The sequence below is a fragment of the Pelophylax lessonae genome (assembly GCF_965119305.1).
Source record: "Pelophylax lessonae genome assembly, chromosome: 13".
Lineage (NCBI taxonomy): Eukaryota > Metazoa > Chordata > Amphibia > Anura > Ranidae > Pelophylax > Pelophylax lessonae.
The window spans coordinates 1,080,988-1,108,446 of NC_138780.1; the positions used below are offsets into that span (position 1 = coordinate 1,080,988).

The window sequence follows — 27,459 nt, forward strand, 5'->3', positions numbered from 1 at the left end:
TCCCTTACATTGGTGGTCAGTGAGAAGAATGTCCCTTACATTGGTGATCAGTGGGAAGAATGTTCCTTACATTGGTGGTCAGTGGGAAGAATGTTCCTTACATTGGTGATCAGTGGGAAGAATGTTCCTTACATTGGTGGTCAGTGAGAAGAATGTTTCTTACATTGGTGGTCAGTGGGAAGAAGGAGGAGGACACACCCAAGGAGCTCTCTGTGAGATCCAGCCCTTTTCAAGCCTGGGCCTTGCTTGCTAGCTTGGCCCAGGAACAATGCCTGATCCTGGGGGAGGCCCTGGGAGGGATCCCCCTGATGACACGGGGCCTAGTGAGGAGGAGGTGGAGGACCTGTCTGTGGGTCCAGGCCCCGATGAGAATGCGGATGTCTTCAGCCAGAAGGTTATCAATCGTTTTAGGGCGATTGGGAGAGCGGAAGAAAAACTTAAAGTTTTGAAGGCTGAACACAAATCCTTCAAAACCAAGTATTTCCAGGCCTGGAGTAAAAATCGCACAGCCATGAAGCCTGAGTTACAGGAATTGGAAGAAAGGGTAAAGGAACAAACTTTATTATTGGAAAGGCTGAAAGACAAAAGTGGAGCATTTAAAGAAAAATTTGACAATGAGAGGCGATTTACCAGCCAAGCATCAGCAAGTTCTGTGGATCAGCAGCCTCAGTTAATGGATGACCAGGCTCCATCTGCCTCTGCACCTCTCCCCCCATGCCAGAACTGGGAATCACCAGCGACAACCAGCCAGGGGGTTGAGAGTGGACATGGATCCCTGACATTCATCCAGCAGATGGAGTCACCCCTGAAAGCAGACAGGTTTGTATTTTCTGATGATCCATCAGAAATCCCTGAGGATGGGCAGAGGAGATACAGGCCAGCAAAGCCAGTAATGGTGGAGAAATCCCAGTACACCATGCTGCCATCCAACATGTCTGCCCCATCTGCTGTAGTGGATGGTGTCCCAGGTGAGAAAGAGCTCTGCATACAGCTACCTATTGGAGTTACCGCTGTGGAGAAACCGAGTGCAGACATGCAAGCCCCGGACCATCAGACGAATGTGGATGGACCTGCATTAAACACCCCAGGCATGGATTTTGCTGGTCTGGCTGAGACCAGTAGTCCCACGGCAAGCAAAATGGCTGCCAGCTCCAAAGAGCCTGCTTCATGTTCACCTGAGCCTCCCAGTCTTCCAGTGCTGATTGCTGATGGGGGAGGGGATCAACATAGTTCTGGAAGTGGAATGGAAGTAGCAATGGAAATATCCTGCAATGCTTTACCTGCTGCTGTGTTAAAACAGAATGCTATTTCCACAGCTGAAAACCCTGTCCTAGTGGAAGAGAAGATGACAGCTGGAGTTCTTACCAGTGCAGCAGCAACTATGGATTCTGCTGTGAAGACAACAGCAATAATAAGTATCCCAGCAAGTATAAAAAATGACAATGTTAAAGCAATGAATGTGGTGGGTGGTGGTGAAGGGGTTAGTAATGCTGGGAAAAATAAAAATGACATTTCTCCTCCTGCTCAGCAGAGGAAAGATTCGATTGCACAGATCAATCCCGAATCTGTGCAATCGTTATCTGCTAAGTGTGTGTCAGATAATTTAAAAAAAACTGATGGATTTTCTGCTGGGAGGAATGTTGGAAGCTATGCTTCAGCTTTGGGGAGTCACACCAGGGTGGGTGGTGGGAATTCTGTTATTAGTCAAAATTCAGGGAGGTTTGGTGGGTATAGGAGGAGGAATGTGGTACAGTTGAGGTGGGTGGGGGATGGAACTCCGCCAGTAAGGGGGAGGGTGGCTGAGTTGATTTTGGAAATGGGGTTTAAAGCCTGTGATATTTTTGCTTTAATTTGCCCGGTGGGGAGTTATGAATTTGATTTGTCGTTTGTAAAACCTGAAAGTTTGGATCTCTTCTGGGAGAGATTTAGGAGGTGCAAGGGCCTTCAGCAGTGGAGTGGTTTGGTGCCAAAAGTGATCTCAAGGCAGCCTCTGATAAAATCAGTGACCATTTTGGTGCGTAACGAATCCATACCAGAGGCTGATTTATTAGTATGGCTACGCCGATATGGCGAGGTCCTCACTCCACTGCGGAAGGTCCTTGATGAGCATGGGATATGGACAGGGGCCTGGACAGTGTCGCTAAAATTGGGGGTGCTGGGCGATGTAGTTCAGCACCTTCCCTGCTCAGCCTTTCTGGGTAGGGATAGGCTGACCATTTTCTACCAAGGTCAGCCTAAGGTGTGCAATAAATGTGGTGATAAAGGCCACTTTGCATCGTCCTGCACCCACAAGAAGTGCTCACTGTGCCAGGATTTAGGCCATTTGGCCAGAGAATGCACCCAGATTCGGTGCAATTTGTGCCAGCAGCTGGGTCATCCATATAGCCAGTGCCCAGAGGCACTGCATAACTTGCCAGGATTGGAGACTGAGCTGCAGAGGCTTGATAAAGAAGATGAAGCAGCTGAAGTTAGAGAGGAAATTGTTGTTGCCCCTCCTGTGTCTGTTGTGTCAGATTCTGTTTCCCCTAGTGATGTGGTCCCTGAGTCTGTGTCTGTTGTGTCAGATTCTGTTTCCCCTAGTGATGTGGTCCCTGAGTCTGTCCCTCCTGTTGTTCCTACATCTACTGTGCGTAGATCCTCCAGACTAGCGGAAGCTGCTGGGGGGGCGGGTATAGTGGATCTTCCCCCTCGGCCTACTCCACCTCCAGTCCCTGTCTCTCGACACCGCAAACGCGGCCAAGAGGGTGCAGGGGTGCTGGATGGTGGTGGGGTCGATGGGGTTGAGGGAGGGGTGTCCATGTCCCATGTCTCACCCTCTGTTGTGGAGGATTCGGATGATGAGGGGTGGGAGAGGACAAAGAGGAAGAAAAAGAAGAAGAGGAAGACCAGTAAAGCGGTCACTTCTTCCTTACAGTTAGAGCCAGGAGGGGTTCCTCTTGGCAACACATTTTCGGTTTTATCAGGGGAGGAGTTAGTATCCGATTTATCTACTTTATCATCTATGGATGAGGGGGAGTCACATAGTGTAAAGAGAGCTGTTTCGGGTGATGAGAGTGTGGTGGAGGTTAAGAAACGACTACCCCAATCATCCTGATGGCAGTGCCCGCTCTGATAAAGGTGGCGACCATTAATGTCGCCAGCGTGAAATCTGCAAGAGCTCGTGATATTGCCTTATTTTTGCTCAGTGAGTTTGATGCTGAGATTTTATTTTTGCAAGAGACCTGGCTCAATACTTTGGCCGATGTCCATCTAGCAAAAAGGGAGTGGAGATACGGTCCCTCCTTTTGGTCTCTTGCGGCTGAGCCTTGCAGCGGAGTTGCGGTTCTTTTTAAAACCGATATGGTAACGTGCCGGCGGATAATTGAGGTAGAAATGGGGAGATGCATGGTCTTAGACGTCTCTGTTAGGGGGCAGGACCTGCGCCTGATCAATATCTATGGACCGCAGTCAAAATGGGACAGGAAATGCCTCTTCACAAAGATCAAGCCCTTCCTTTTTACATCCCAGCAGGTTGTCTTTGGAGGTGACTTTAACACCATAATTAGGCCTGAAGACAGGAGGGTCTCCATAGACAGGCTGGGTTATGATAGCGTTTTTCTTAGAGATATGGTTAGACAAGCAGGCCTGGTAGATGTGCACATTAAGCACTGCCCTGGCAGCACGGGATTCACGTTTCAGAGAGGGAATAGTCAGAGTAGGATAGATAGGTTTTTTTTAAAGGAGAACTCTGCTTTCTCGGCTCCTGAGTTGAGGGCGGTGGAGTTCTCTGACCACTGTATGCTGTCTGTGACTCTGAATGCCTCGGACACTCCACCCAGGGGAAGGGGTACCTGGAAACTGAATTCGGCTCTCCTGGAAGATGTAGAGGTAAGACAATCCTTTGAGGATTTTTTTCAGGCACAGGTTTCTATTCTGGACTTTTGCAGCAGTAAGTCAGAGTGGTGGGAGCTTGTGAAACAAAGGGCGATTGGACTTTTCAAGGCCATAAGTAAGAAGAAGCAGCTTGGTATGTATATTGCCTACCAGCATTTGCGGAGGAAGCTTGATCGTCTTGTCTCGTATGGAGGAGATCCAGGGGAGATCTCGGAGGTAAAGCTTCTTCTTAGGAAGTGTCAATACGACCGGCATGCCTCCTTGGTTCTGGAGAGAGATTATGGGAAATATCACTCGCCTGATCCTTACCAGAACTGTAAGCAAGGCATAGCAGTTAAGACGGTCATAGGTCTGAGGGATAGTACGGGTTCCCTGGTGAAGTCCAGATCAGGGATCCTGGAGATCTTCAGGTCATATTACGCAGACCTTCTGGGAAGAAAGGACCTTAGTCGGGACAGGATGGAAAGCTTTCTGGATTCTACTCCAGGATTGGGAAATGATACATTGCCTTTGATGGATTTGACAGAACCAATTTCAGCGGATGAGGTAGTTCGTGCTATAGAGAAGCTGGCTACCAAAAAGTCGCCTGGGCCAGATGGGTTGACAGCTGAATTTTACAAGTGTTTTAAGTCCATTCTGGCTCCCTTTTTAACGGAGGTTTATAACAGCTGTTTAGATGAGGGTTCTCTCCCTCCCTCCATGAGGCAATCCGCTGTGATTCTTCTGTCAAAAGGTAAAGACCCCTCAATAATTGAGAACTGGCGCCCCATCAGTCTTCTCAATGTTGATAGAAAGATCTTGGCGAAGATTCTTTTTTGGCGCTTGTCGTCAGTAGCAGGCGATTTGTTGTCCAATCATCAGCACTGCTCGGTCCAGGGCAGAAGTACCTTTTCAGCAATTTTAGCTGTCCGGGAGGCTTTGGAGCGATGCAGGGCTGCTGGATGGAGAAAGTACTTGCTGGCATTGGATCAGGCGAAGGCTTTTGATCGAGTCAATCATGAGTACCTGTATTTGCTACTTGGTAGATACGGCCTGCAGGGGAGGTTTATTGATTGGCTGAAAACATTATATAAAGGGGCTGAGAGCTTCCCACTTGTTAATGGTTGGGTTGGACGGCCTTTTGAGGTTGGCTCTGGGGTGCGCCAGGGGTGTCCTTTGAGCCCCCTGCTATATGTATTCGCAATCGATCCCTTCATAAGAAGGTTAGAGAGTGGATCGTTGTGTGGGGTGCCTTTGGGCATTGCTGGTGTGCCGCCTTTGAAGGTCGTGGCCTATGCCGATGATGTGTCTGTTATTATCTCTGGGATGGAGGAGGCGCAGGAGGTGGTCTCTGTGATAGAGCAGTACACTGAGGCTTCTGGCTCTAAAATCAATCATGAAAAGAGTGAAGTTTTCTGGATGGGTGAGGAGGGTGAAAGCTTCGAACTTCCGGATGCCTTCCCAGAGCCCCAGCAGGAAATTAAAGTGTTGGGCATCAAATTTGGTCCTGGTGACTATGGTCATCGAAATTGGGAAAGCAGGTTGTTGAATGCCAATGCCAAGGTGGCAAGCTGGAAGAAATGGAAACTTTCCTTGAGGGAAAGGGTTGACTTGATTAAAACTTACCTGATCCCAATCTTTTTATATGTCAGCTTTGTCTGTATCTTGCCGGAATCTCTCTATGCAAGGGTGTACAGCTGCTTTTTCCAACTGTTATGGGGAAATAGGCTGAACCTGATCAAACGCAATGTAACTTACCTGTCCAGGCGGGAGGGTGGTCTAGGAATGGTCAACCCTATAGTTTTCTTTTCTCTGCTTTTTTTAAAGTATAATCTTGGTAATATGTTAGCAGAGACCCCGCCGGGATGGGTGGGTATTTTTCAATCTTGGTTTAGGCCTTTTCTGCGATGCTGGGAAGATGGCGGGCCAGTGAAAAGTCTGAGAGTCCGACATGGCAAGCTTCCGGCTTATGTTGCCCCGTGTCTGAAAATACTTAGGCAGTGGCAGGTGACAGTGGGGGATATCAAGTCCCTCCCCAGAAAGCTTCTGGAGAAGAGGATTTTGGGCTCTGCTTTCAGTGTGTCGCTGACCTTAAGGGATTGCCCAGGCCCCGTAATGAGGGAGGGGTTGCGTTTAATTAACTTAGGAAGAATCCCTTTGAAGTTTAGGGATCAAGCCTGGCTCGCTTTCCATGGAAGGCTCTATGTGAGAGGGAACCTGAAGCATCGCCCTGTGGATGATCGGGATTGTCCTAGAGCGGAGTGTGTTGGTAAAGTGGAGTCTATGGACCACTTTTTGCTCCAGTGTCCCTTTAACATAGAGGTGTATAAAAGGGTGGGGAGGGCTCTAGGCATCCCCTTTCTCTATCGCATGAGTTATGCGGAGTGGGTGTACGGGGCATTCCCGACTCGCTGGGATTTTGATTTGGATACACTTTTTCTAGTTAGTATAGTTGTCCGTTACTTCACGTGGAATGCACGGTGCCAGATTACCCTGCGGAAGAAAGTCCTCCCTGTCGAGGTGGTGGTGTACGATATTCTTGGTGAGGTTGGGAAGATTCGGGGTCTTGAGAAGGGCAGGGAGCCTCGAGCGGTCTGGATAAGGGCGTGGAGGAATATCAGACCTGCTTTTGGTGAACTGTCCATCTCTGGGTGAAAAGCTTTTTTCCTATGCTATTTCTTTCACGCCCTTAGCTTTTGTTGGTTAATATCTTCATTTTTGAAGAAGGGCTGCATGCATAATGGGGGTGGTTTTGTTTCTTGACCTCGCAGGTTTGATGTCTGGTGTGGTGGTGTGAGTCTTATTAAGATTATTTTTTCCCGGTAATGATGTGTTTCATGATGTGAGTTTTGTTTTTGCTGTAAAGGCAGTCTTTATTTGAGAGCAGAATTTGCTATGTATTTTTTTTCCCCTTTTCATGTAAATATGTATATATTTATTTATGTATATTGATTTTATGCTTATTGATTGCAAGACTTTTAATAAACAAAATTGGGAAGAATGTTCCTTACATTGGGGGTCAGTGGGAAGAATGTCCCTTACATTGGTGATCAGTGGGAAGAATGTTCCTTACATTGGTGATCAGTGGGAAGAATGTCCCTTACATTGGTGGTCAGTGGGAAGAATGTCCCTTACATTGGTGGTCAGTGGGAAGAATGTCCCTTACATTGGTGGTCAGTGGGAAGAATGCTCCTTACATTGGTGGTCAGTGGGAAGAATGTCCCTTACATTGGTGGTCAGTGGGAAGAATGCTCCTTACATTGGTGGTCAGTGGGAAGAATGTCCCTTACATTGGTGGTCAGTGGGAAGAATGTCCCTTACATTGGAGGTCAGTGGGAAGAATGTCCCTTACATTGGTGGTCAGTGGGAAGAATGCTCCTTACATTGGTGGTCAGTGGGAAGAATGTCCCTTACATTGGTGGTCAGTGGGAAGAATGCTCCTTACATTGGTGGTCAGTGGGAAGAATGTCCCTTACATTGGTGGTCAGTGGGAAGAATGTCCCTTACATTGGTGGTCAGTGGGAAGAATGTCCCTTACATTGGTGGTCAGTGGGAAGAATGTCCCTTACATTGGCGGTCAGTGAGAAGAATGCTCCTTACATTGGTGGTCAGTGGGAAGAATGTTCCTTACATTGGAGGTCAGTGGGAAGAATGTTCCTTACATTGGTGGTCAGTGGGACGAATGTCCCTTACATTGGTGGTCAGTGGGAAGAATGTCCCTTACATTGGTGATTAGTGAGAAGAATGTCCCTTACATTGGTGGTCAGTGGGAAGAATGTCCCTTACATTGGTGATTAGTGAGAAGAATGTCCCTTACATTGGTGGTCAGTGGGAAGAAGGAGGAGGACACACCCAAGGAGCTCTCTGTGAGATCCAGCCCTTTTCAAGCCTGGGCCTTGCTTGCTAGCTTGGCCCAGGAACAATGCCTGATCCTGGGGGAGGCCCTGGGAGGGATCCCCCTGATGACACGGGGCCTAGTGAGGAGGAGGTGGAGGACCTGTCTGTGGGTCCAGGCCCCGATGAGAATGCGGATGTCTTCAGCCAGAAGGTTATCAATCGTTTTAGGGCGATTGGGAGAGCGGAAGAAAAACTTAAAGTTTTGAAGGCTGAACACAAATCCTTCAAAACCAAGTATTTCCAGGCCTGGAGTAAAAATCGCACAGCTATGAAGCCTGAGTTACAGGAATTGGAAGAAAAGGTAAAGGAACAAACTTTATTATTGGAAAGGCTGAAAGACAGAAGTGGAGCATTTAAAGAAAAGTTTGACAATGAGAGGCGTTTTACCAGCCAAGCATCAGCAAGTTCTGTGGATCAGCAGCCTCAGTTAATGGATGACCAGGCTCCATCTGCCTCTGCACCTCTCCCCCCATGCCAGAACTGGGAATCACCAGCGGCAACCAGCCAGGGGGTTGAGAGTGGACATGGATCCCTGACATTCATCCAGCAGATGGAGTCACCCCTGAAAGCAGACAGGTTTGTATTTTCTGATGATCCATCAGAAATCCCTGAGGATGGGCAGAGGAGATACAGGCCAGCAAAGCCAGTAATGGTGGAGAAATCCCAGTACACCACGCTGCCATCCAACATGTCTGCCCCATCTGCTGTAGTGGATGGTGTCCCAGGTGAGAAAGAGCTCTGCATACAGCTACCTATTGGAGTTACCGCTGTGGAGAAACCGAGTGCAGACATGCAAGCCCCGGACCATCAGACGAATGTGGATGGACCTGCATTAAACACCCCAGGCATGGATTTTGCTGGTCTGGCTGAGACCAGTAGTCCCACGGCAAGCAAAATGGCTGCCAGCTCCAAAGAGCCTGCTTCATGTTCACCTGAGCCTCCCAGTCTTCCAGTGCTGATTGCTGATGGGGGAGGGGATCAACATAGTTCTGGAAGTGGAATGGAAGTAGCAATGGAAATATCCTGCAATGCTTTACCTGCTGCTGTGTTAAAACAGAATGCTATTTCCACAGCTGAAAACCCTGTCCTAGTGGAAGAGAAGATGACAGCTGGAGTTCTTACCAGTGCAGCAGCAACTATGGATTCTGCTGTGAAGACAACAGCAATAATAAGTATCCCAGCAAGTATAAAAAATGACAATGTTAAAGCAATGAATGTGGTGGGTGGTGGTGAAGGGGTTAGTAATGCTGGGAAAAATAAAAATGACATTTCTCCTCCTGCTCAGCAGAGGAAAGATTCGATTGCACAGATCAATCCCGAATCTGTGCAATCGTTATCTGCTAAGTGTGTGTCAGATAATTTAAAAAAAACTGATGGATTTTCTGCTGGGAGGAATGTTGGAAGCTATGCTTCAGCTTTGGGGAGTCACACCAGGGTGGGTGGTGGGAATTCTGTTATTAGTCAAAATTCAGGGAGGTTTGGTGGGTATAGGAGGAGGAATGTGGTACAGTTGAGGTGGGTGGGGGATGGAACTCCGCCAGTAAGGGGGAGGGTGGCTGAGTTGATTTTGGAAATGGGGTTTAAAGCTTGTGATATTTTTGCTTTAATTTGCCCGGTGGGGAGTTATGAATTTGATTTGTCGTTTGTAAAACCTGAAAGTTTGGATCTCTTCTGGGAGAGATTTAGGAGGTGCAAGGGCCTTCAGCAGTGGAGTGGTTTGGTGCCAAAAGTGATCTCAAGACAGCCTCTGATAAAATCAGTGACCATTTTGGTGCGTAACGAATCCATACCAGAGGCTGATTTATTAGTATGGCTACGCCGATATGGCGAGGTCCTCACTCCACTGCGGAAGGTCCTTGATGAGCATGGGATATGGACAGGGGCCTGGACAGTGTCGCTAAAATTGGGGGTGCTGGGCGATGTAGTTCAGCACCTTCCCTGCTCAGCCTTTCTGGGTAGGGATAGGCTGACCATTTTCTACCAAGGTCAGCCTAAGGTGTGCAATAAATGTGGTGATAAAGGCCACTTTGCATCGTCCTGCACCCACAAGAAGTGCTCACTGTGCCAGGATTTAGGCCATTTGGCCAGAGAATGCACCCAGATTCGGTGCAATTTGTGCCAGCAGCTGGGTCATCCATATAGCCAGTGCCCAGAGGCACTGCATAACTTGCCAGGATTGGAGACTGAGCTGCAGAGGCTTGATAAAGAAGATGAAGCAGCTGAAGTTAGAGAGGAAATTGTTGTTGCCCCTCCTGTGTCTGTTGTGTCAGATTCTGTTTCCCCTAGTGATGTGGTCCCTGAGTCTGTGTCTGTTGTGTCAGATTCTGTTTCCCCTAGTGATGTGGTCCCTGAGTCTGTCCCTCCTGTTGTTCCTACATCTACTGTGCGTAGATCCTCCAGACTAGCGGAAGCTGCTGGGGGGGCGGGTATAGTGGATCTTCCCCCTCGGCCTACTCCACCTCCAGTCCCTGTCTCTCGACACCGCAAACGCGGCCAAGAGGGTGCAGGGGTGCTGGATGGTGGTGGGGTCGATGGGGTTGAGGGAGGGGTGTCCATGTCCCATGTCTCACCCTCTGTTGTGGAGGATTCGGATGATGAGGGGTGGGAGAGGACAAAGAGGAAGAAAAAGAAGAAGAGGAAGACCAGTAAAGCGGTCACTTCTTCCTTACAGTTAGAGCCAGGAGGGGTTCCTCTTGGCAACACATTTTCGGTTTTATCAGGGGAGGAGTTAGTATCCGATTTATCTACTTTATCATCTATGGATGAGGGGGAGTCACATAGTGTAAAGAGAGCTGTTTCGGGTGATGAGAGTGTGGTGGAGGTTAAGAAACGACTACCCCAATCATCCTGATGGCAGTGCCCGCTCTGATAAAGGTGGCGACCATTAATGTCGCCAGCGTGAAATCTGCAAGAGCTCGTGATATTGCCTTATTTTTGCTCAGTGAGTTTGATGCTGAGATTTTATTTTTGCAAGAGACCTGGCTCAATACTTTGGCCGATGTCCATCTAGCAAAAAGGGAGTGGAGATGCGGTCCCTCCTTTTGGTCTCTTGCGGCTGAGCCTTGCAGCGGAGTTGCGGTTCTTTTTAAAACCGATATGGTAACGTGCCGGCGGATAATTGAGGTAGAAATGGGGAGATGCATGGTCTTAGACGTCTCTGTTAGGGGGCAGGACCTGCGCCTGATCAATATCTATGGACCGCAGTCAAAATGGGACAGGAAATGCCTCTTCACAAAGATCAAGCCCTTCCTTTTTACATCCCAGCAGGTTGTCTTTGGAGGTGACTTTAACACCATAATTAGGCCTGAAGACAGGAGGGTCTCCATAGACAGGCTGAGTTATGATAGCGTTTTTCTTAGAGATATGGTTAGACAAGCAGGCCTGGTAGATGTGCACATTAAGCACTGCCCTGGCAGCACGGGATTCACGTTTCAGAGAGGGAATAGTCAGAGTAGGATAGATAGGTTTTTTTTAAAGGAGAACTCTGCTTTCTCGGCTCCTGAGTTGAGGGCGGTGGAGTTCTCTGACCACTGTATGCTGTCTGTGACTCTGAATGCCTCGGACACTCCACCCAGGGGAAGGGGTACCTGGAAACTGAATTCGGCTCTCCTGGAAGATGTAGAGGTAAGACAATCCTTTGAGGATTTTTTTCAGGCACAGGTTTCTATTCTGGACTTTTGCAGCAGTAAGTCAGAGTGGTGGGAGCTTGTGAAACAAAGGGCGATTGGACTTTTCAAGGCCATAAGTAAGAAGAAGCAGCTTGGTATGTATATTGCCTACCAGCATTTGCGGAGGAAGCTTGATCGTCTTGTCTCGTATGGAGGAGATCCAGGGGAGATCTCGGAGGTAAAGCTTCTTCTTAGGAAGTGTCAATACGACCGGCATGCCTCCTTGGTTCTGGAGAGAGATTATGGGAAATATCACTCGCCTGATCCTTACCAGAACTGTAAGCAAGGCATAGCAGTTAAGACGGTCATAGGTCTGAGGGATAGTACGGGTTCCCTGGTGAAGTCCAGATCAGGGATCCTGGAGATCTTCAGGTCATATTACGCAGACCTTCTGGGAAGAAAGGACCTTAGTCGGGACAGGATGGAAAGCTTTCTGGATTCTACTCCAGGATTGGGAAATGATACATTGCCTTTGATGGATTTGACAGAACCAATTTCAGCGGATGAGGTAGTTCGTGCTATAGAGAAGCTGGCTACCAAAAAGTCGCCTGGGCCAGATGGGTTGACAGCTGAATTTTACAAGTGTTTTAAGTCCATTCTGGCTCCCTTTTTAGCGGAGGTTTATAACAGCTGTTTAGATGAGGGTTCTCTCCCTCCCTCCATGAGGCAATCCGCTGTGATTCTTCTGTCAAAAGGTAAAGACCCCTCAATAATTGAGAACTGGCGCCCCATCAGTCTTCTCAATGTTGATAGAAAGATCTTGGCGAAGATTCTTTTTTGGCGCTTGTCGTCAGTAGCAGGCGATTTGTTGTCCAATCATCAGCACTGCTCGGTCCAGGGCAGAAGTACCTTTTCAGCAATTTTAGCTGTCCGGGAGGCTTTGGAGCGATGCAGGGCTGCTGGATGGAGAAAGTACTTGCTGGCATTGGATCAGGCGAAGGCTTTTGATCGAGTCAATCATGAGTACCTGTATTTGCTACTTGGTAGATACGGCCTGCAGGGGAGGTTTATTGATTGGCTGAAAACATTATATAAAGGGGCTGAGAGCTTCCCACTTGTTAATGGTTGGGTTGGACGGCCTTTTGAGGTTGGCTCTGGGGTGCGCCAGGGGTGTCCTTTGAGCCCCCTGCTATATGTATTCGCAATCGATCCCTTCATAAGAAGGTTAGAGAGTGGATCGTTGTGTGGGGTGCCTTTGGGCATTGCTGGTGTGCCGCCTTTGAAGGTCGTGGCCTATGCCGATGATGTGTCTGTTATTATCTCTGGGATGGAGGAGGCGCAGGAGGTGGTCTCTGTGATAGAGCAGTACACTGAGGCTTCTGGCTCTAAAATCAATCATGAAAAGAGTGAAGTTTTCTGGATGGGTGAGGAGGGTGAAAGCTTCGAACTTCCGGATGCCTTCCCAGAGCCCCAGCAGGAAATTAAAGTGTTGGGCATCAAATTTGGTCCTGGTGACTATGGTCATCGAAATTGGGAAAGCAGGTTGTTGAATGCCAATGCCAAGGTGGCAAGCTGGAAGAAATGGAAACTTTCCTTGAGGGAAAGGGTTGACTTGATTAAAACTTACCTGATCCCAATCTTTTTATATGTCAGCTTTGTCTGTATCTTGCCGGAATCTCTCTATGCAAGGGTGTACAGCTGCTTTTTCCAACTGTTATGGGGAAATAGGCTGAACCTGATCAAACGCAATGTAACTTACCTGTCCAGGCGGGAGGGTGGTCTAGGAATGGTCAACCCTATAGTTTTCTTTTCTCTGCTTTTTTTAAAGTATAATCTTGGTAATATGTTAGCAGAGACCCCGCCGGGATGGGTGGGTATTTTTCAATCTTGGTTTAGGCCTTTTCTGCGATGCTGGGAAGATGGCGGGCCAGTGAAAAGTCTGAGAGTCCGACATGGCAAGCTTCCGGCTTATGTTGCCCCGTGTCTGAAAATACTTAGGCAGTGGCAGGTGACAGTGGGGGATATCAAGTCCCTCCCCAGAAAGCTTCTGGAGAAGAGGATTTTGGGCTCTGCTTTCAGTGTGTCGCTGACCTTAAGGGATTGCCCAGGCCCCGTAATGAGGGAGGGGTTGCGTTTAATTAACTTAGGAAGAATCCCTTTGAAGTTTAGGGATCAAGCCTGGCTCGCTTTCCATGGAAGGCTCTATGTGAGAGGGAACCTGAAGCATCGCCCTGTGGATGATCGGGATTGTCCTAGAGCGGAGTGTGTTGGTAAAGTGGAGTCTATGGACCACTTTTTGCTCCAGTGTCCCTTTAACATAGAGGTGTATAAAAGGGTGGGGAGGGCTCTAGGCATCCCCTTTCTCTATCGCATGAGTTATGCGGAGTGGGTGTACGGGGCATTCCCGACTCGCTGGGATTTTGATTTGGATACACTTTTTCTAGTTAGTATAGTTGTCCGTTACTTCACGTGGAATGCACGGTGCCAGATTACCCTGCGGAAGAAAGTCCTCCCTGTCGAGGTGGTGGTGTACGATATTCTTGGTGAGGTTGGGAAGATTCGGGGTCTTGAGAAGGGCAGGGAGCCTCGAGCGGTCTGGATAAGGGCGTGGAGGAATATCAGACCTGCTTTTGGTGAACTGTCCATCTCTGGGTGAAAAGCTTTTTTCCTATGCTATTTCTTTCACGCCCTTAGCTTTTGTTGGTTAATATCTTCATTTTTGAAGAAGGGCTGCATGCATAATGGGGGTGGTTTTGTTTCTTGACCTCGCAGGTTTGATGTCTGGTGTGGTGGTGTGAGTCTTATTAAGATTATTTTTTCCCGGTAATGATGTGTTTCATGATGTGAGTTTTGTTTTTGCTGTAAAGGCAGTCTTTATTTGAGAGCAGAATTTGCTATGTATTTTTTTTCCCCTTTTCATGTAAATATGTATATATTTATTTATGTATATTGATTTTATGCTTATTGATTGCAAGACTTTTAATAAACAAAATTGGGAAGAATGTCCCTTACATTGGTGGTCAGTGGGAAGAATGTTCCTTACATTGGAGGTCAGTGGGAAGAATGTCCCTTACATTGGTGGTCAGTGGGAAGAATGTTCCTTACATTGGAGGTCAGTGGGAAGAATGTCCCTTACATTGGAGGTCAGTGGGAAGAATGTCCCTTACATTGGTGGTCAGTGGGAAGAATGTTCCTTACATTGGAGGTCAGTGGGAAGAATGTCCCTTACATTGGTGGTCAGTGGGAAGAATGTTCCTTACATTGGAGGTCAGTGGGAAGAATGTCCCTTACATTGGTGGTCAGTGGGACGAATGTCCCTTACATTGGTGGTCAGTGGGAAGAATGTCCCTTACATTGGTGGTCAGTGGGAAGAATGTCCCTTACATTGGTGGTCAGTGGGACGAATGTCCCTTACATTGGTGGTCAGTGGGAAGAATGTCCCTTACATTGGTGGTCAGTGGGAAGAATGCTCCTTACATTGGTGGTCAGTGGGAAGAATGTCCCTTACATTGGTGGTCAGTGGGAAGAATGTCCCTTACATTGGTGGTCAGTGGGAAGAATGTCCCTTACATTGGTGGTCAGTGGGACGAATGTCCCTTACATTGGTGGTCAGTGGGAAGAATGTCCCTTACAGATGCCTAAAAAGAATATTGAGGTAAGTGATACCTTTCCGATTACTCAAAGAATTGCTCGGCTAATTTGGCTGCTCCTTCTCTAACCACATCCATGACCGGTCCATGTCATACTGGATAGGAACAATTTCCCAGGCGGCCGGGAACACCCCTCAGTCCCCTGGGAAATGCTGAGTGTGCGGCAATGAAAAGGAAACTCAGGCAACTCCACCAGGCCAACTCCCCTAAGGCCCAGCAGATGGAAACCACGGGAGGAGGTGTTCATGGCTCCAGTATACACAGCCATGGAGGAGTATGAGGGCAGACATGGCCAGAAGAAGCTGAGGCCAGACTGGTGAAGAGAGGGAGAGAAGGAAGACGAAGGAGACTGCAGAGAGTCAGTAAAACGCCCAGAGAGGAGCTTTGAAACAGACGGCGAGGATTAGTCAGCAGAAAACAAGGCAACAGATCGTTCCTCATCAGCCAGACTCCCATCTTCCCACCACATCCATCCACCGGGACCAAGATGATGTCAGACTCTTCACAAGCCCTCCCCACCCATACCTGATATATCTGAGCTGATGGATGATGGAGAGTCCCACCACCTGACACCATCTTCTGTCTCTGGATTGGAGAGATCATGATGAGGGGTTCCCACCATCCCTGTACTGAGTTACCGGGTCTGTACACCCGCTGTGCCCATTATGAGGGGTTCTCACCATCCCTGTGCCCATTATGAGGGGTTCCCACCATCCCTGTGCTGAGTTCCTGGGTCTGTACACCCGCTGTGCCCAGTATGAGGGGTTCCCCCCATCCCTGTGCTGAGTCCCTGGGTCTGTACACCCTCTGTGCCCATTATGAGGGGTTCCCCCCATCCCTGTGCTGAGTCCCTGGGTCTGTACACCCGCTGTGCCCATTATGAGGGGTTCCCCCCATCCTTGTGCTGAGTTCCTGGGTCTGTACACCCGCTGTGCCCATTATGAGGGGTTCTCACCATCCCTGTGCCCATTATGAGGGGTTCCCACCATCCCTGTGCCCATTATGAGGGGTTCCCACCATCCCTGTGCTGAGTTCCTGGGTCTGTACACCCGCTGTGCCTATTATGAGGGGTTCCCACCATCCCTGTGCTGAGTTCCTGGGTCTGTACACCCGCTGTTCCCATTATGAGGGGTTCTCACCATCCCTGTGCCCATTATGAGGGGTTCTCACCATCCCTGTGCCCATTATGAGGGGTTCCCACCATCCCTGTGCCCATTATGAGGGGTTCCCACCATCCCTGTGCTGAGTTCCTGGGTCTGTACACCCGCTGTGCCCATTATGAGGGGTTCCCACCACCCCTGAGCCCATTATGAGGGGTTCCCACCATCCCTGTGGCCATTATGAGGGGTTCCCATCATCCCTGGGCTGAGTTCTCGGGTCTGTAAACCCGCTGTGCCCATTATGAGGGGTTCCCACCATCCCTGTGCCCATTATGAGGGGTTCCCACCATCCCTGTACTGAGTTTCTGGGTCTGTACACCTGCTGTGCCCATTATGAGGGGTTCCCACCATCCCTGTGCCCATTATGAGGGGTTCCCACCATCCCTGTACTGAGTTTCTGGGTCTGTACACCTGCTGTGCCCATTATGAGGGGTTCCCACCATCCCTGTGGCCATTATGAGGGGTTACCATCATCCCTGGGCTGAGTTCTCGGGTCTGTAAACCCGCTGTGCCCATTATGAGGGGTTCCCACCATCCCTGTACTGAGTTTCCTGGTCTGTACACTTACTTGATGACATAAAGAATGATACAACTCATATAAAATGTGTATGACCCCACAACTCCACGTCCTCCACCTGGCCGACAATCACATCTCACAGCAGATAAGAATGATGTCAAAATGACAATGCTATCCATGGCAACACAGACACTTCCTGTCTACCAACTGTGACATCACCAGAGTCCAAATATGAGACAAATCTCTATAAATGTCGTCAATATAGCGTCACTGCTCTCCAGATATAAGATACAGTATCTGACAAAAGTAAGTACACCCCTCCCATGTGACAACACTGAAGAAATGAGACTTTGCTACAATGTAAAGTAGTGAGTGTACAGCTTGTATAACAGTGTAAATTTACTGTCCCCTCAAAATAACTCAACACACAGCCATTAATGTCTAAACCGCTGGCAACAAAAGTCAGTACACCCCTAAGTGACAATGTCCATATTGGGCCCAAAGTGTGAATATTTTGTGTGGCCGCCATTATTTTCCCGCACTGCCTTAACCCTCTTGGGCATGGAGTTCACCAGAGCTTCACAGGTTGTCACTGGAGTCCTCTTCCCCTCCCCCATGATGACATCACAGAGCTGGTGGAGGTTAGAGACCTCCCCCATGATGACATCACAGAGCTGGTGGAGGTTAGAGACCTCCCCCATGATGACATCACAGAGCTGGTGGATGTTAGAGATCTTCCCCTCCTCCACCTTCTGTTTGAGGATGTCCCACAGATGCTCAATAGGGTTTAGGTCTGGAGACGCTTGGCCAGTCCATCACCTTTACCCTCAGCTTCTTTAGCAAGGCAGTGGTCATCTTGGAGGTGTTTGGGGTCGTTATGTTGGAATACTGCCCTGCCCCCCAGTCTCTGAAGGGAGGGGATCATGCTCTGCTTCAGTATGTCACAGTACATGTTGGCATTCATGGTTCCCTCAATGATCTGTAGCTCCCCAGTGCCGGCAGCCCCAGACCATGACACTCCCACCACCATGCCTGACTGTAGGAAGACACACTTGTCTTTGTACTCCTCACCTGGTTGCCGCCACACACACGCTTTTTTTACAAAAAATGTGAGGGTGTACTTACTTTTGTGAGATATTGTATATTATGACATCACTGCTCTCCAGATATACAGTAAGAAATATTATACAGAAGTGACCAGATATAAAATATATTTTCCGGGTTTAGCATCTCCTGGATTGAGTTCTGGAGTAGTGAGGTATGCAAAGAAAGAAGCCTCCAAATCGGGGTCCCGATTTTACCAGCAGGCTGTATGAATGGCCTTTATCATCAGGGGCCTGAAAATGGTTCAGGACACCACCTAAGGTACAGGAGGTCCCCCAGGCCCAGAAGCCAGGGTGGGGGAGTGGTACAGCAGGGACAGGTGCAGAGGTCACATGTGGGGCTGTGAGGTGGTCTGAAGGAAGGTCCTACATCTGAGGTCCGAGCAGAAGAACTAAAAGAGTGAGCGAGGAGGCTGGAGGAAGCTGGGGTTATTGTATATTGTTTGAGGGGGGAGGAAGCTGGGGTTATTGTATATTGTTTGAGGGGGGGAGGAAGCTGGGGTTATTGTATATTGTTTGAGGGGGGAGGAAGCTGGGGTTATTGTATATTGTTTGAGGGGGGAGGAAGCTGGGGTTATTGTATATTGTTTGAGGGGGGAGGAAGCTGGGGTTATTGTATATTGTTTGAGGGGGGAGGAAGCTGGGGTTATTGTATATTGTTTGAGGGGGGGAGGAAGCTGGGGTTATTGTATATTGTGTGAGGGGGGGGGGGGAGCTGGGGTTATTGTATATTGTTTGAGGGGGAAGGAAGCTGGGGTTATTGTATATTGTGTGAGGGGGGGGAGGAAGCTGGGGTTATTGTATATTGTTTGAGGGGGGGGAGGAAGCTGGGGTTATTGTATATTGTTTGAGGGGGGGGAGGAAGCTGGGGTTATTGTATATTGTTTGAGGGGGGGAGGAAGCTGGGGTTATTGTATATTGTGTGAGGGGGGGGGGAAGCTGGGGTTATTGTATATTGTTTGAGGGGGAAGGAAGCTGGGGTTATTGTATATTGTGTGAGGGGGGGGGGGGAAGCTGGGGTTATTGTATATTGTTTGAGGGGGAAGGAAGCTGGGGTTATTGTATATTGTTTGAGGGGGGAGGAAGCTGGGGTTATTGTATATTGTTTGAGGGGGGAGGAAGCTGGGGTTATTGTATATTGTTTGAGGGGGGAGGAAGCTGGGGTTATTGTATATTGTGTGAGGAGGGGGGGGGAAGCTGGGGTTATTGTATATTGTGTGAGGGGGGGAGGAAGCTGGGGTTATTGTATATTGTTTGAGGGGGAAGGAAGCAGGGGTTATTGTATATTGTGTGAGGGGGGGGGGGAAGCTGGGGTTATTGTATATTGTTTGAGGGGGGGGGGGAAGCTGGGGTTATTGTATATTGTGTGAGGGGGGGGGGAAGCTGGGGTTATTGTATATTGTTTGAGGGGGAAGGAAGCAGGGGTTATTGTATATTGTTTGAGGGGGGGGGGAAGCTGGGGTTATTGTATATTGTTTGAGGGGGAAGGAAGCAGGGGTTATTGTATATTGTTTGAGGGGGGGGGGAAGCTGGGGTTATTGTATATTGTTTGAGGGGGGAGGAAGCTGGGGTTATTGTATATTGTTTGAGGGGGGGAGGAAGCTGGGGTTATTGTATATTGTTTGAGGAGGAATGGTGGAACCCCCATGTAGGGGTGTTGGATGTAAACTTTATGTTTTATTTTTCAATAAAAGTGACCATCATTCCCTGAAACTGTATTTCCTGATTAAACTCATTGGAAAACCCCCGAAATCTCACACATGGTATAATGACCAATGGCAGGGTGACTATAGAAAGTACGGGGGGGGGGGAGACTATGGAGATGGCAGGGGGACTATGGAGAGTGCAGGGGGACTATGGAGATTGCAGGGGGGCTATGGAGAGTGCAGGGGGACTATGGAGATTGCAGGGGGGCTATGGAGAGTGCAGGGGGACTATGGAGATTGCAGGGGGCTATGGAGATTGCAGGGGGGCTATGGAGAGTGCAGGGGGGCTATGGAGAGTGCAGGGGGGCTATGGAGAGTGCAGGGGGACTATGGAGATTGCAGGGGGGCTATGGAGATTGCAGGGGGGCTATGGAGAGTGCAGGGGGGCTATGGAGAGTGCAGGGGGACTATGGAGAGTGCAGGGGGACTATGGAGATTGCAGGGGGGCTATGGAGAGTGCAGGGGGACTATGGAGAGTGCAGGGGGACTATGGAGAGTGCAGGGGGAACTATGGAGAGTGCAGGGGGAACTATGGAGATGGCAGGGGGACTATGAAGATGGCAGGGGGACTATGAAGATGGCAGGGGGGCTATGCAGATGGCAGCAGGACTATGGAGATGGCAGGGGGACTATGGAGAGTGCAGGGGGACTATGGAGAGGGCGGGGGGATTATTGAGAGTATGGAGAACTATGGAGAGGGCAGGGAAATATGGAGAGGATGGGGGGACTATGAAGAGGGTGGGGGGCCTAGCAAGAGGGCGGAGGAAAATGGATATGAACAGGGGCCCTATAACCAGGGATGTCATATAACACATGGTGACTGATGACATATATGAACTGGGGCCCTATAACCAGGGAAGTCATATAACACATGGTGACTGATGACATATATGCACTGGGGCCCTATAACCAGGGACATCATATAACACATGGTGACTGATGACATATATGAACTGGGGCCCTATAACCAGGGACGTCATATAACACATAGTGACTGATGACATATATGAACTGGGGCCCTATAACCAGGGATGTCATATAACACATGGTGACTGATGACATATATGAACTGGGGCACCATCAATGCTGAGAAGGGTACATTTGCTAGCGCAGACCTTCAATACTTAGGGGCCCTCAGGATGTAAACCTGGGGTTATTGTATATTGTTTGAGGAGGAATGGTGGAACCCCCATGTAGGGGTGTTGGATGTAAACTTTATGTTTTATTTTTCAATAAAAGTGACCATCATTCCCTGAAACTGTATTTCCTGATTAAACTCATTGGAAATCACCCCCGAAATCTCACACATGGTATAATGACCAATGGCAGGGTGACTATAGAAAGTACGGGGGGGGGGGACTATGGAGATGGCAGGGGGACTATGGAGATGGCAGGGGGACTATGGAGATTGCAGGGGGGCTATGGAGAGTGCAGGGGGACTATGGAGATTGCAGGGGGGCTATGGAGAGTGCAGGGGGACTATGGAGATTGCAGGGGGGCTATGGAGATTGCAGGGGGGGGCTATGGAGAGTGCAGGGGGGCTATGGAGAGTGCAGGGGGGGCTATGGAGAGTGCAGGGGGGCTATGGAGAGTGCAGGGGGGGCTATGGAGAGTGCAGGGGGGCTATGGAGATTGCAGGGGGGCTATGGAGATTGCAGGGGGGCTATGGAGAGTGCAGGGGGGCTATGGAGAGTGCAGGGGGACTATGGAGAGTGTAGGGGGACTATGGAGATTGCAGGGGGGCTATGGAGAGTGCAGGGGGACTATGGAGAGTGCAGGGGGACTATGGAGAGTGCAGGGGGAACTATGGAGAGTGCAGGGGGAACTATGGAGATGGCAGGGGGACTATGAAGATGGCAGGGGGACTATGAAGATGGCAGAGGGGCTATGCAGATGGCAGCAGGACTATGGAGATGGCAGGGGGACTATGGAGATGGCAGGGGGACTATGGAGAGTGCAGGGGGATTATTGAGAGTATGGAGAACTATGGAGAGGGCAGGGAAATATGGAGAGGATGGGGGGACTATGAAGAGGGTGGGGGGCCTAGCAAGAGGGCGGAGGAAAATGGAGATGAACAGGGGCCCTATAACCAGGGATGTCATATAACACATGGTGACTGATGACATATATGAACTGGGGCCCTATAACCAGGGAAGTCATATAACACATGGTGACTGATGACATATATGCACTGGGGCCCTATAACCAGGGACATCATATAACACATGGTGACTGATGACATATATGAACTGGGGCCCTATAACCAGGGACGTCATATAACACATAGTGACTGATGACATACATGAACTGGGGCCCTATAACCAGGGACGTCATATAACACATGGTGACTGATGACATATATGAACTGGGGCCCTATAACCAGGGACGTCATATAACACATGGTGACTGATGACATACATGAACTGGGGCCCTATAACCAGGGACATCATATAACACATGGTGACTGATGACATATATGAACTGGGGCCCTATAACCAGGGACGTCATATAACACATAGTGACTGATGACATACATGAACTGGGGCCCTATAACCAGGGACGTCATATAACACATAGTGACTGATGACATATATGAACTGGGGCCCTATAACCAGGGACGTCATATAACACATGGTGACTGATGACATATATGAACTGGGGCACCATCAATGCTGAGAAGGGTACATTTGCTAGCGCAGACCTTCAATACTTAGGGGCCCTCAGGATGTAAACCTGGGGTTATTGTATATTGTTTGAGGGGGGAGGAAGCTGGGGTTATTGTATATTGTTTGAGGGGGGGGAGGAAGCTGGGGTTATTGTATATTGTTTGAGGAGGAATGGTGGAACCCCCATGTAGGGGTGTTGGATGTAAACTTTATGTTTTATTTTTCAATAAAAGTGACCATCATTCCCTGAAACTGTATTTCCTGATTAAACTCATTGGAAAACCCCCGAAATCTCACACATGGTATAATGACCAATGGCAGGGTGACTATAGAAAGTACGGGGGGGGGGACTATGGAGATGGCAGGGGGACTATGGAGATGGCAGGGGGACTATGGAGATTGCAGGGGGGCTATGGAGAGTGCAGGGGGACTATGGAGATTGCAGGGGGGCTATGGAGAGTGCAGGGGGACTATGGAGATTGCAGGGGGGCTATGGAGATTGCAGGGGGGCTATGGAGAGTGCAGGGGGGCTATGGAGAGTGCAGGGGGACTATGGAGAGTGCAGGGGGAACTATGGAGAGTGCAGGGGGAACTATGGAGATGGCAGGGGGACTATGAAGATGGCAGGGGGACTATGAAGATGGCAGGGGGGCTATGCAGATGGCAGCAGGACTATGGAGATGGCAGGGGGACTATGGAGATGGCAGGGGGGACTATGGAGATGGCAGGGGGACTATGGAGAGTGCAGGGGTACTATGGAGAGGGCGGGGGGATTATGGAGAGGGTGGAGAACTATGGAGAGGGCAGGGAAATATGGAGAGGATGGGGGGACTATGAAGAGGGTGGGGGGCCTAGCAAGAGGGCGGAGGAAAATGGAGATGAACAGGGGCCCTATAACCAGGGATGTCATATAACACATGGTGACTGATGACATATATGAACTGGGGCCCTATAACCAGGGAGGTCATACAACACATGGTGACTGATGACATACATGAACTGGGGTCCTATAACCAGGGACATCATATAACACATGGTGACTGATGACACATATGAACTGGGGCCTTATAACCGGTGACATCATATAACACATGGTGACTGATGACATATATGAACTGGGGCCCTATAACCAGGGACGTCATATAACACATGGTGACTGATGACATATATGAACTGGGGCCCTATAACCAGGGACGTCATATAACACATGGTGACTGATGACATATATGAACTGGGGTCCTATTACCAGGGACGTCATATAGCACATGGTGACTGATGACATATATGAACTGGGGCCCTATAACCAGGGACGTCATATAACACATGGTGACTGATGACATATATGAACTGGGGCCCTATAACCAGGGACGTCATATAACACATGGTGACTGATGACATATATGAACTGGGGCCCTATAACCAGGGACGTCATATAACACATGGTGACTGATGACATATATGAACTGGGGCCCTATAACCAGGGAAGTCATTTAACACATGGTGACTGATGACATATATGAACTGGGGCCCTATAACCAGGGACGTCATATAACACATGGTGACTGATGACATATATGCACTGGGGCCCTATAACCAGGGACATCATATAACACATGGTGACTGATGACATATATGAACTGGGGCCCTATAACCAGGGACGTCATATAACACATAGTGACTGATGACATATATGAACTGGGGCCCTATAACCAGGGACGTCATATAACACATGGTGACTGATGACATATATGAACTGGGGCCCTATAACCAGGGACGTCATATAACACATGGTGACTGATGACATATATGAACTGGGGTCCTATAACCAGGGACGTCATATAACACATGGTGACTGATGACATATATAAACTGGGGCCCTATAACCAGGGACGTCATATAACACATGGTGACTGATGACATATATGAACTGGGGCCCTATAACCAGGGACGTCATATAACACATGGTGACTGATGACATATATAAACTGGGGCCCTATAACCAGGGACGTCATATAACACATGGTGACTGATGACATATATGAACTGGGGCCCTATAACCAGGGACGTCATATAACACATGGTGACTGATGACATATATGAACTGGGGCCCTATAACCAGGGACGTCATATAACACATGGTGACTGATGACATATATGAACTGGGGTCCTATAACCAGGGACGTCATATAACACATGGTGACTGATGACATATATGAACTGGGGCCCTATAACCAGGGACGTCATATAACACATGGTGACTGATGACATATATGAACTGGGGCCCTATAACCAGGGACGTCATATAACACATGGTGACTGATGACATATATGAACTGGGGCACCATCAATGCTGAGAAGGGTACATTTGCTAGCGCAGACCTTCAATACTTAGGGGCCCTCAGGATGTAAACCTGGAAGGGCCACAACCTTTCAGCACTCACCTAAAGTCACTGTAGGGGTGGATGATCCAGGAGCCGGCAGATTTAACCCTTTGCTGTTCAATCTCCACCGCCTTGTGACTCCCAAACATCCGCAGAGAGAACTTGTTGACGGCCGGCTGAAGGAAGGCCCCAAACTGGCGTTGCATGAAGGTGCTCGACTCTTCCGACTCGATCTGCTCTGGGGCCTCAGACTTGGGAACCAGGTTGCTCACCCCAGGCGTTGATGATTGGCTGAGGCCTGAACCTGGAGATTGGCTTTCGCCAAGGCCTGGAGTTTGGTTGAGTCCTGAAGATGTCTGACTGAGGCCTGTGACAGAGGGCTGGCGTGGCCCTGAAGCTGGAGTTTGATTGCACCCAGGAACATTGGGCTGACAGGGGCCTGGTTGCTGACCATTTCCTGAGGTCTGAGTTTGGTTAGGCCCTGTAACCGGCTGGTTGGGTGAGACAGCAGCTGTCTGACTGGGTGAAGGAGAAGCAGATTGGTTGGATCCAGTAACCGAAGGTTGGTTAGGTAATGGGGCAGAGGTTTGGTTGGAGGAAGGAGAAACCGTTTGGCTTGATCCTTTAACAAAACTTTGATTGGATCCATGGGCAGAAGTTTGGCTGAGTACTGTAGAACTTCCTAGAACCGGAGATGGGTTGGGCGAATGGGCAGCAGTCTGGTTGGGTCCGGAAAAAGAAGGCTGGTTGGAGGCCAGGGCAGACGTTTGGTTGGGTCCGGAAAAAGAAGGCTGGTTGGAGGCCAGGGCAGACATTTGGTTGGGTCCGAAAAAAGAAGGCTGGTTGGAGGCCAGGGCAGAAGTTTGGTTGGGTCCGGAAAAAGAAGGCTGGTTAGAGGCCAGGGCAGATGTTTGGTTGGGTCCAGAAAAAGAAGGCTGGTTGGATGCCAGGGCAGAAATTTGGTTGGTCCCTGAAGAAGGAAGTTGGCTTTGTGTAGGTATAGAAGGCTGATGAGAAGCAGGAGTCGGAGAAGGAGACTGACAAAGACCTGGACTAAAGGACTGGGTAGGTCCTGCCATTGTGGTTGGTACAGGAGGCTGACCAGGTCCAAAGTTAGGATGCTGAGCTGCTCCAGGGACAGGAGGCTGAGTGGGCCTTAATGGAGGAGGTTGCTGTAGTCCAGAAACAGGCTTGTAAAAAGCTGACGTATGGTTGGGTCTGGGGATTGCAGTCTGTTTCGGAATCGGTATGGTTGCTCCACCAGAAATCTGTGACTGTTCTGTGGCACTAATTGGGGGCTGTGCGGAATTCGTGGGCAGAGGCTGAAAGGTACCTTGTGCGGGAGACTGTGCGGGTCCAAAGGCTGAAGGCTGAAGAGTGGGCCCTGAAGGTGTGTGTCCCAGAGAGGCAATCCCTGCGGGTTGCACAGGTCCAGTGACCAATGGCTGTATGGTTCTGAGGGAGTTGGGCTGTAAGGGTCCAGGGGTAAAGGGTGGCGCTGGTTCCAGGGTTGGAGGCTGCGTGGGTCTTGTAGCAGGTCCTGGGACAGAAGGCGGTAAGAGGGGTCTGGCAGAGGATTGCATTGCTCCTGGGGTACGAGGCTGCACAGGTGTGGGGGAAGGAAGCAGGGTAGCCGTAGGAACCGGAGACATTCTAGATGGAGTCTTACTATACAACGGGGCACCAGCCTGCTGATTCGGTTCAGAAAAAGGAGTTGGGCTTGTTCCTGGGACAGAAGTTTGGTTTGTTCTGGAGGACACATGGCTATCGGAGGGAGCGGGCGTAGTTGTAGCCTGTCCTGAACCTGGAAAGTGCTGGGGGGCTGCAGGGGAGGGGGTGTTTGGTTCTGCGAGCGAAGGCCCGGTGACAGGGGTTCTCTGGCTATGTCCGGCACTGAAAGGACCCGGAGTGAAGGTCGGAGGGTACTGACTGACTCCAGGAGTGGGAATCTTCTGTCCGATTCCAGAGGAAGGAAGATGCTGAGCAGGTCCTGTGCTCTGGATGCTGGGCACTGCTGTCACCTCTTCTCTTGCCATGCTGGCTTCTCCATCCACCATCATATGGCTGGCCTGGGAGTGCTGCCCATTCCTAGCTTCCATGGTGCTCAGTCAGAGGTCCTCCTTGGGGTCCCCATATTTTCGATCAGTGCGAGGGCTCCGGCCTGCCTCCCTGCACAGCCCGGCTCTGCCCTCCACACTGAAGAACACCAAATAAGCTCATTATCTCCATGACATTCTGTAACGGGAAAGCAGAGTGAGCCTGAGCACACACCCAGGTGAGGTGACTGGAGGGAGGAGAGTCGGAGACTGAGGCTAGGTAGGCAACAGAAAGAGGTCTCATGAAAGGAAGGAGGGAGGGTGCAGGGAGGCGAGCGATGACAGTGAGGGAGGAGAGAGAGGAAGGAGGAAAGGATAACGGGAGGTAGAGATGCTACCAGACTCACGCAGGAGGATGCTGGGGAACGGGAGGAAGAGGCAACCACAATGCCAATAGAGGGGAGGAAAGCAGGATAGAAGAATGGGAGAAAAGCAGGATAATGAACAGGAGGGGAGAAGGATAAAAGAATGGAAGAAGAGCAGGAAAATAGACAGGAGAGGAGGAAGATATAGGGATGAGAGAAGAGCAGGATAATAGACAGGAGGGGAGAAGGATAAAAGAATGGAAGAAGAGCAGGAAAATAGACAGGAGAGGAGGAATATATAGGAATGAGAGAAGAGCAGGAAAATAGACAGGAGAGGAGGAATATATAGGAATGAGAGAAGAGCAGGAAAATAGACAGGAGAGGAGGAATATATAGGGATGAGAGAAGAGCAGGATAATGGACAGGAGAGGAGGAATATATAGGGATGAGAGAAGAGCAGGATAATAGACAGGAGGGGAGAAGGATAAAAGAATGGAAGAAGAGCAGGAAAATAGACA

The 27,459-nt window shown here is 49.5% G+C and overlaps 1 protein-coding gene across 1 annotated transcript in view; it reads right to left on the reverse strand.

Annotated features, from left to right (window-relative positions):
* Positions 1-26,992, reverse strand: part of HCN3 (hyperpolarization activated cyclic nucleotide gated potassium channel 3) — a 45,020-nt gene extending 18,028 nt beyond the window's left edge. The window contains exon 1 of the mRNA XM_082275722.1: positions 24,601-26,992. Coding sequence (XP_082131848.1) covers positions 24,601-26,639 — 2,039 coding nt within the window. The 5' untranslated portion in view covers positions 26,640-26,992. The remainder of the gene's footprint in view (positions 1-24,600) is intronic.
* Positions 26,993-27,459: the final 467 nt, after the last annotated feature.